The sequence below is a fragment of the Microchirus variegatus genome, assembly GCF_963457635.1.
Source record: "Microchirus variegatus genome assembly, chromosome: 17".
NCBI lineage: Eukaryota > Metazoa > Chordata > Actinopteri > Pleuronectiformes > Soleidae > Microchirus > Microchirus variegatus.
Genome location: NC_139818.1, coordinates 24,371,651 through 24,381,782, shown reverse-complemented (window position 1 = coordinate 24,381,782; position 10,132 = coordinate 24,371,651). Strand labels below are relative to the sequence as shown.

General features: G+C 39.6%; 1 protein-coding gene across 1 annotated transcript; it reads left to right on the top strand.

Annotated features, from left to right (window-relative positions):
• Nucleotides 1-310: 310 nt before the first annotated feature.
• On the top strand, nucleotides 311-6,532 carry nptx2b (neuronal pentraxin IIb; the record flags this gene model as incomplete). Its single annotated transcript, XM_083904336.1, has 5 exons — nucleotides 311-745; nucleotides 1,655-1,874; nucleotides 3,184-3,428; nucleotides 3,521-3,700; nucleotides 6,302-6,532. The coding sequence occupies 5 exons, from the start codon at nucleotides 311-313 to the stop codon at nucleotides 6,530-6,532; spliced, it is 1,311 nt and encodes a 436-aa protein (XP_083760462.1).
• Nucleotides 6,533-10,132: the final 3,600 nt, after the last annotated feature.

Here is a 10,132-nt window from a genome sequence, read left to right as displayed (position 1 = left end):
TCAGGGAGCTTGTACGGACACCTTTTTTTGTAATCATCTTTCTTTGCTGTCTGACTCTGATCAGCAGCAGCAGCATAAGCAGCAGCATAAGCAGCAGCAGGTCTGTGCGCTCTGCTGTGCCAGGATTAGTCCTCTAACCAGGGCTTAAAGTCACAGACTTGCCCTTTATTGGATTTCCTCAGAATGACAGAACCTCACAGACCTTTTTACACCTGATACTTTTGTGTGTTTTTTCTTGTTTTTGGATCACTTTTACGCACCGATCAAACTGGGGTTTAGGTGGAGATCTTCTGACTGGACGGTGCTCACGATGTTCTCCCTCCTGCTCGGGCTGTTGTGTTCCTGTGCGCTGAGCTCCTCTCAGCCCGCAGACGACGGAAAGCGCTACATTTGCCGCGCGGTGCCGCTCAGCGGAGACGCCAGCTGTCCCGTCACCTTGTTACCGGAGCTGAGCGCCGCCGGGGGCCAAGAAGAGGAGCTGAGGAACACCGTGATGCAGCTGCGAGAGACCATCCTGCAGCAGAAGGAGACCATGTCCAAACAGGTCGGCACCATCAACGAGCTCACCAACAAACTGTCCCTGTGCGCAGCGGCCACAGACGGCAGGAGGTACGACAAGGCGGGGACGTGGCTGGGGAAGGAGAAGCAGAACACGATGGGTGATGTTCCCAGAGACCCTAACGACACCGTGGAGAGTCTGGGGAAAACCATGAAGGGGCTTAAAGACCGACTGGAGAACCTGGAGGTAAGAGAGAGCGCACCGTGTCCAACCTGTGCCAAATGCGTAAAAAGCACGACTTTGATTCAGATTGTTTTCGGATTAGGACACGATAGTGATTTTGGAGTCTCTGTAATGTATAACAGTGGAACTATTGATTAATATTGGAAGATATTACTGATTTATAGAGATAAAAAATCACAAAAATTTTAAAAAGGCACATTTTGTAAAAACAGCTGTTGTAGTGTGACCATGAGGAGACCATTGGTATATGTAGTGATTTTGGAGTCTCTGTAATGTATAACAGTGGAGCTATTGATAATTATAGGACAATATTACTGATTAATACCAATAAAAAAATCCTTTTTTTTTTTTTTTTAAGGCTTATTTTTACAAACCAACTGTTGTAGTGTGACCATGAGGAGACCCTTGGTGTATGTAGTGATTTTGGAGTCTCTGTACTGTATAACAGTGGAGTTATTGATAATTATAGGACAATATTACTGATTAATACCAATAAAAAATCTGTAAAATTTAAAAAAGGCACATTTTGACAAACCAACTGTTGTAGTGTGACCATGAGGAGACCCTTGGTGTGTGCAGTGATTTTGGAGTCTCTGTATTGTATAAAAGTGGAGTTATTGATTTTTGTTTGCAGCGTCTTGCTCTTGTGTTGCAATTTGCAGACGGTCCCTGGGCACTTACCTCACACTCACCTCACACTCACCTCACACTCTCCTCACACTCGCCTCACACTCGCCTCACACTCGCCTCACACTCGCCTCACACTCGCCTCACACCTGTCTCGCTGCTCATAGAGAATAATGTTATTCTTCCAGCCCGGAATTCAAGTCTGTTGGATGAAAATGTTACTGTAGCTCATTAATTACACAATTCTGATTGATAAATTCGTCCTCTCTCTCTCTCTCTCCATAGCAACAGCAGATGAGGGCCAACGTCTCTGGGGCTTCGTTCCCCAGTGAGTTGCGTGATCTGCTGCAGCGTCGACTCAGTGAGTTGGAGAAACAGCTCCTGAAGAAGGTCAGTAGTCTGGAGGTGGAGAAGAGCATGTTGACCAACGCCACTGCCGCCTACAGGCAGAAGACGGAGAGTGCACTCAACGCTCTGGTGGAGAGGATCAGTGAACTGGAGAAAGGTACAGAAGAAGCTCTACATATGAACATATTCACATACTAACCCTCATATACACATACATACATGTATATATACATATAGGTATATATACATGTATGTACTTCATAACACTCTCAATTTCACTTCATACAAAGTGTGTAATTATACAACATATCAACATAAATGAGAATTTAATAATAAAAATTAACATTCAGGTATATATACACATACATATATGTATAATTAATATATACATATATATGTGAATATATACACACATGTATACATATATACAGTACTTACACAAAATGTCACAATATTGCTATATATACACATAGTATATATACATACTGTATGTATACAGTATGTATATATACACATAGTATATATACATACTGTATACATACAGTATGTATACAGATATATACATACACGTATTTATGTATATGTACATATACTTACACATAAAATGTCACAATATTGCTATATATACACAAAGTATCTATACATGTATATACATACTTAATGAATATACGTATGTATATATACAGTATGTATACACGTATATATGTATATGTGCATATACTTACACATCAAATTTCACAATATTACTCTGTAAATATATATATACATACATACATGTATAAAATATACATAGGCCTATATGTACATATACATATTGTATTATACATTGTATTATATTGTATATATATATATATATATATATATAGCAATATTGTGACATTTTATGTGTAAGTATATGTATGTACATATACACATGTATATGTATGTGTGTGTGTGTGTACATACATATATACAGTATATATATATATATATATATTATATACCTGCTATACTAGTTCTGATAAAAGAAAAAAGCAACGCATAATTAAAACACTTATTTTACGCCCATTTTAAAAATGTATTGCAAACTAAGCTGAAAATTAAGAAGAGGTTTATTTATATTTAATGACACTTTCACGCTCCCACCTGCAGTACCGTCACAGCCCACTAGGGTAATTACGGTCAATGCCATAGAGTCGAAGACTATAAAAAATGTACGTTGTCTTTTGTTAAGCAATGAAACACTTCTCTAAATAGCTGCCAGGGGGCGATGCAGCAGATTGCACAGATTCCTCACTTTGAATGGAAGTCAATGGGGAAATTAGTCGTCAACGCACTTCATTTATATAACGTCAGTGAACATTTTCCTGAGGATTTAATGGACTCTTGGTCACTAGAGCGTGAGGTCGATGTGGTAAATGATGTGGTGATTTAGAGGCGAAACACACGATAAAGTACGTATGAACTTTATGTCCCTGTGTTTTCAGGAGGAGGAGACTTTAAATCCCCGGAACAGTTCAAGCTCTCGCTGCCACAGAGAACCAACTACCTGTACGGACGCATCACCAAGACTCTGCCTGAGATGTACGCGTTCACACTCTGCATGTGGATCAAGTCCAGTGCCAGTCCCGGGATAGGGACGCCCTTCTCTTACGGGGTTCCGGGCCAAGCCAATGAAATCGTGCTGATCGAATGGGGAAACAACCCGATAGAGCTTCTCATCAACGACAAAGTACGAACACAAAAACGTCCCCTGGTGACGTCATTCCAGTCCGGTCCGGTCCGGTCCGTCACAGACTAAGCACCGTGTTTTCTTGACCACAGGTCGCACAGCTGCCCTTAGAGGTGCGCGACGGCAGGTGGCACCACATCTGCGTCTCCTGGACGACGCGAGACGGCCAGTGGGAGGCGTATCAGGACGGGGGGAAGTTAGGGAGTGGGGACAACCTGGCGGCCTGGCACCCCATCAAATCTGGGGGGGTCATCATCCTGGGCCAGGAGCAGGTAAGGAAGTGGAGCGGGAATCCCGCCAAAATAAAAACGTGTCTTCTACGTAGCTTTAGCTTAGTCCGGCTAAGACCAGCCTGATATTAGTCAGACTAACATGTTTACATGACAATTGTCTCTATTTTAAGCATGTACTAGCTACATTAGCATTTGCTTTTATTAAAAATAATTCAAGCTAATATTAATTTATTTTTTTAAATTGAAATTTTTCTTCCCTAATTTATATGTATATATATATACACAAGTATTGACTATACTAAAAAAAAGTACATAGTTGACAGACATAAATAAATATTCAGGTTTTTGAAGTCACCGTTTTCAACCATTTCCTTTTTTTAGGGAATTCCACACAACTTTTTTTTTCCAAATCAAAAGTAAGAAAAAGAGAAAATATTTATATTTTTCATTCTTTAGGTTTTTTTTTTTTACCATTTTCATTTTTTCCTCACTTTTGATTTGAAAAAAAAAATTGTGAATGAATTTCATTAAAAATATATATATATATTTAACAAACAAATGAATTGCTAACAAGTGAAACTTGCTAACTTTAGTTTGACAGAATAAAACAATTATGGACTTTATTAACGCTTTTTTTTGGGCAACCATTTTCTTTTTACAGTGAATTCAAATTTTTAATGAAAAAAATAAAGTGAGTGAAAAAGAAAATGACTTTAATTAATTAAGTTAAGTTCATCCAAAGCAAACTCTTTTGTTTCACATATCACATTTGTTTGAATATAATTATTTTGTAATTATTTATTCATATTATTTTTTTTTTTATATACTTACTTTTATAGTATTATAGTATACTATAAAGAAATAAGTTTTCTTATTGAGAGTAGAATACGTCTGTACAGTCATGAATAGTCTAAGAAAGAAGCTACTTCACTTTTAATTATGTCCCTAATGGCTTTCTGTATTTATGGCCACAGCATTTCTTTCCTTTAACAAGAAGAACAGAGAGTGAAGCACATGAACATGAGCTCAGTCTGTTCACATCATCACAAGTTAAATCCTCCAGAACCTCGATGTCAAGTTGTTCCGCGAGTGAAACCGAGGCTATTTACGACAACACTGATGTAGCAGCAGGTGGAAAACAAGGCGAGCGAGCGACAGTAATCAGGTTATTATGACAAAGCAATTTGCTCGACAAGAGAGAACCTGTCTCTGCAAACACATTTTCAATCAGTGCGTTATTAACAAAAGAAAAGAAGAAAACAGGGTAAATGAGATGCTGCACTGGCCCTTAGTGTTTTTAATGTGCTTCTTATCACGAGACGTTTTCTGCTTCCAAACCTGACGTCGTGTGAAGCCTGTGAGCTTTTTTTAGTTTATGTTTTTGTCAAATACGTTGAATTTACAGTTTGCTTCCTGTGTTATTTGTTTCCTTTCACTTTGATTTACGACCTAATATCTGCAAAAGTAATCACATTGTGCTCAACGTGTCCGCGATAACCATCGCTACGCTAAAGCGCTAAATATTTGTCCTTTAATCAAGCTAAAAGAGGCAATCAGACAACTTGCAGAGTCCAAATAAACATATGTCTGACTCCTCCTCCGTAGGTGGCGCTGTACCTTTCTATATAAGCTAGCGCGTATTGAATCAGTTTCCTGTACTGTTGACCTTTACAGTCACAGCTACACACGTAGCTTTAGCGCTCGCAGACGCCGTCGTGTTGTCTGTCCTTTCGCGGCAACTGTACTGCAGTTTATACGTCAGGGTCAAAGATTAGGGAGGCCATTTTGGTGCTTGTGCAGAACGCCGTGTCCGACACGAGCTAACTTATTTTGGTAGTTAGCTCGCTCTTCAAAATGCTAAACACAACAAGTCCATTCAGGCTACGTTAACAACATCTCTAGTCAAGATAGTGACCTCGCTAACAAAAGCTGCTAGCCTTGACAGTGGTTGAGCCTGATGTTTTGCGCTAGCCAAGGTTAGCAGAGCAGCGTCTGTCGTGGCTAACTGCCTAGCAAGAGTTGCTAAAGTCACAGCTACACACGTAGCTTTAGCTCCCACAGACACCATCTGTGTTGTTTGTCCTTTCCCGGCAACAGTGCTGCAGTTTATACGTCAGGGTCAAAGATCATTGAGGCCATTTTGGTGCTTGTGCAGAACGCCGTGTCCGACTCCAGTCCGACTAAGAGTAATCGGACTATGAATCACAAGAAGCACAAATGATTGTCTTAGTCTGACTAAGATCGGACTTTTGGTTCTGTGTGAGTGTGTACTGTCTACATTAGCATTTACTTTAGCATTATTTGTTTATTATTGTTTCATTTAAATCAAAAACCAATCCAAGCATTATGCACAAAATTATAATACTTTACTTTATTTATGTTTGACGTTAACTCAATCCGATGTAGATTGTTATTATTTAAATAGCGCTATTCTAGTCTTGAAGACCACTTTTATCCACTTAGTTTTGCCATTCACCCATTCATTCACTCACACGTTCACACTCAGAAAAACAAACACTTCAGACCTAAGTGTTCTCATCTGACTCTACTGAACTCTTCAGATTAGAAACCGTCAGAAACAGATATTAAAACTCACCTCACAGACATAATTACACCTTGTTTGTTTTATGGCCCTTACAGGACGTGGTGGGCGGGCGCTTCGACGCCGGTCAGGCCTTCGTGGGCGAGCTGAGTCAGGTGAACATATGGGACCGCGTTCTGAAGCCGGTGGAGATCCAGTCCATGGCCAACTGCAGCTCGTACCTGCCTGGAAACGTGGTCTCCTGGCTGGCCAGCAATGTGGAAGTGTTTGGGAGGGGAGCGTTCAAGCGCCCTCTGGAGGTTTGTCAGGAGAGGCTGCCCAACGCTTAAAAACTGCCCGTCTGCTGTTTCCGCTCATTTCCGTCCACTCAGCATTTTCCTCACTGTCTGCTCTCACTGTGAGGATGATTGTGTTTGTGTGTTTGTGTGTAACTCTGTTGTGTTTTTTTCCGCTTTGCACATTCTGTATATTGGGGAGAAACGAGCCTGATGGGATTTGTTAAAGGGCCAGTGAGTAAAAGACTTGGCGAGAATTAGTGTCTGCCTTTTGTAAACACGTCATGGAGCTACGGTGGCCTTCATGTACCAGAAAGGATGTAAATACTTTCACAAATCTCACAAGTCCATTCAAGTCTTGAGCAGACATCTTGAGTCTCAAAATGGCGGCCAAAGGCCCTCACATTCAGTACTACACAGGTTTGTGTTGGGCAGGCTACGCACTTGGTGCCAGAGGTGGCTATCAAAGCTTAGCAGAGCAGTGTCTGTCATGGCTAACTGCGTAGCAAGAGTTGCTAATGTTGCTAAAGTCATGGTGATGAGGCCATTGTTGACAGTTCCCTCTTCTTCTTCTTTGTTCATTCATGGATTTGGTTTATGTTGGTAGTTAGCTCACACTTCAAAATTCTAAACACAAGTCCATTCAGGCTACGTAAAAACTACTCAAGATGGTGATTACAAGCTGCTAGCCTTGACATTGGTTGAGCCTAATGTTTAGTGCTAGCCAAGGTTAGCAGAGCAGTGTCTGCCATGGCTAACTGCGTAGCAAGAGTTGCTAATGATGCTGAAGTCATGGCGATGAGGCCATTGTTGGCAGTTTCCTCTTTCTTCTTTGTTCCTTCATACATTTGGTTTATGTTGGTAGTTAGCTCACACTTCAAAATGCTAAACACAAGTCCATTCAGGCTACGTAAACAACATGTCTACTCAAGATGGAGACCTCTCTGTCACGAGCTGCTAGCCTTGACAGTGGTTGAGCCTAATGTTTAGCACTAGCCAAGGTTAGCAGTGCAGCGTCTGTCATGGCTAACTGCGTAGCAAGAGTTGCTAATGTTGCTAAAGTCATGGTGATATATGTTCTCCACGTCTGCCATTCATGGGTACAAATCTACAACGGGGAGAACACTCTTGTTTGAGAGACACGTTTGGGCTGTTTAGTGTTTAAGCTAAATGCATTAGCGTGATTTGATTGGCTAGCACCTGTTGCATTTCAGTTTGACGACTCGTTTACGTAGGTGTGAGTTGGCCGTTGAGGCTACAAAAGCTACTTTAATTTGTTTAAACCGATTGTTCTCAGACTGTGGTACATGTACCACCAGTGGTACGCGAGCCCTCCTAAATGTTACACACTGGAGCTTTAAAATCAAACGTCTACAAGTGTGGATTATGAAAATCTGTGGACATTGATAGTTACATTGAGTTACATGCAGTTCCTTTTTATTCTCCCCGCCGCCGCCGCCTTGATTAAGCGACTTAAAAACCTTCAGTGACTTTAGTTCACCTTCACCAAAGTGAGAAGAGTTCCCCTCAGGTATTACGGCTAAAATCCCTGCAGCCAGAAAAGCTCTCAAGCCCTGAAAATCCGAGCTTGTCAGACGCACAGACTCACGCAGATACTGCAGCGATATACGACACCAGAGAAAACTCAGAGTGTGGATCAGGTCTGTGTGGACATGTGAGACGACTGTGTGAGAGGAAACCATTAAAGACAATGTTATGAACCTGAACCAGGAAAATGGGCTCAGAGCCAAAATGAATGAAGCCTTTCACCCTGACTGGTTTTTGTTTTCTGGAGAAAATACAGGGTTTTTTTTTTATCTGTCCTTTGGTCCTGGTTCCTGGTTCCTGGTTCTGGAGATGGAGATGGAGATGGAGATGGAGATGGAGATGGAGCATGTGTTTGCACAACAATCCTGCGTCGAAACGACAACAAATGTGCATGTTTCACTGTGACACTCGTGAGTCTGCCTCAATCAAACATTACAGAACAGTATCAACATGTCTATAAAATCACTACAGACTTCACTTATCTCCTGTAGATTATACTACAACTATGATTTGAGGGAAAATAAAGAATTTCTATTCCGAATATTAGTTAATATCCTCCATAATTCAGTGCTGTGCATATAAAATCACGGTCGACTTCCTTTATCGCTAGTAGCTAATGCTACAACATCTATTTGAATAATGTTTATGCGTAATATTAGTTAATATCATCATCACTTTTTCATAATTTGTGGCCATTTTTATCCAGAATATCCAGTATTCTTATAATATTATATGTTATAATATAACAGTATTATGGTCTTGTTGTTACTGTTCTGTAATGTAAAGTGTTTCCCATTCAAACACATACACACACACACACACACACACACACACACACACACACACACAGTATTTTGAATGTACATGAATCACATGTAAGTGTTGTGGAATTATTCTGTGCAGATTTTTACTTTCATGATGTAAACCACTTGGTTTCGTGGCCTTTGAATAAAAAATATATATATATTATAATATATTAATATATTGTCGCAAATGTCCTTTGCTTTGCAAGTGAATAAAAAAATAAAAAAATAATAAAGAAAAGAAAATAAAAGAATTAAAAAAAACACTGGTGCAAAAGTGATCTGTCAGCCGTGACCTTCCTTTAATCTGCACTACGTACGAGTGAAATGACCGACGCTAATCTGAGCTGGGATCTGTCGACGTCAGTGTCAGTGTGGTGAGGACGACACACGACTGACAGCTACACACACAACAACCACAATAACAACAGCAGCAGCAGCAGGTGTCCTGGGTGGCATTAGCGACGCTTAGCTGCCGAGAGGTCAGAGGTCACAGGTGGCGTCACAACCACACAGGTGCTCAGAAATCATCTCAAGTCACTGTACACTGATTATTAAAGATACCCTACGGAATAAAATATATAACACTAATTATGTATTAAAAACATTATTTTTAATCCCAAATAGATGTCGTAATATAATCTACAGGAGACCAGTGAAGTCTACAGTGATTTCATAGGCACTACAGTGTATTATGGTGAAGATATTCATTCATATTCTGCATAAGAAATAGCTGAAAAAGTATGTTTTTGCCCCAAAATACATATTATAATGTAATCTATTGGATATAATTGAAGTCTATTGATTTCATAGGAACTGCACTGAATTATAGTGATAATATTATAATTATTGTTTTTTAAAAAAAGGTATGAAAACCATGTTTTCGTTAACAAATATATAGTATAATATAATCTACAGGAGACCAGTGAAGACTACAGTGATTTCATAGGCACCACAATGTATTATGGTGAATATATTAATTCACATTCTGCATAAAAATAGCTGAAAAAAGTATGTTTTTGCCCAAAAATACATATTATAATGTAATCTATGGGATATCATTGAAGTCAATAGATTTTATAGGAACTATAGATATAGCTGAGATGATATGAACAAATAAAAAATTGCCAAAAAAGTGTCAAAAAGTATGTTTACATTCATATTAATACATATTCCTCCTCAGCTTATGTGAGTGACTTTTTAAGCAAAAAATTAGATCGTAAACCGTCTTTTATGAATCGGAAACACAACAAAATGGTAAAAACAACTCATATGAGAACAGAACAGAGACTAAATCCACTGT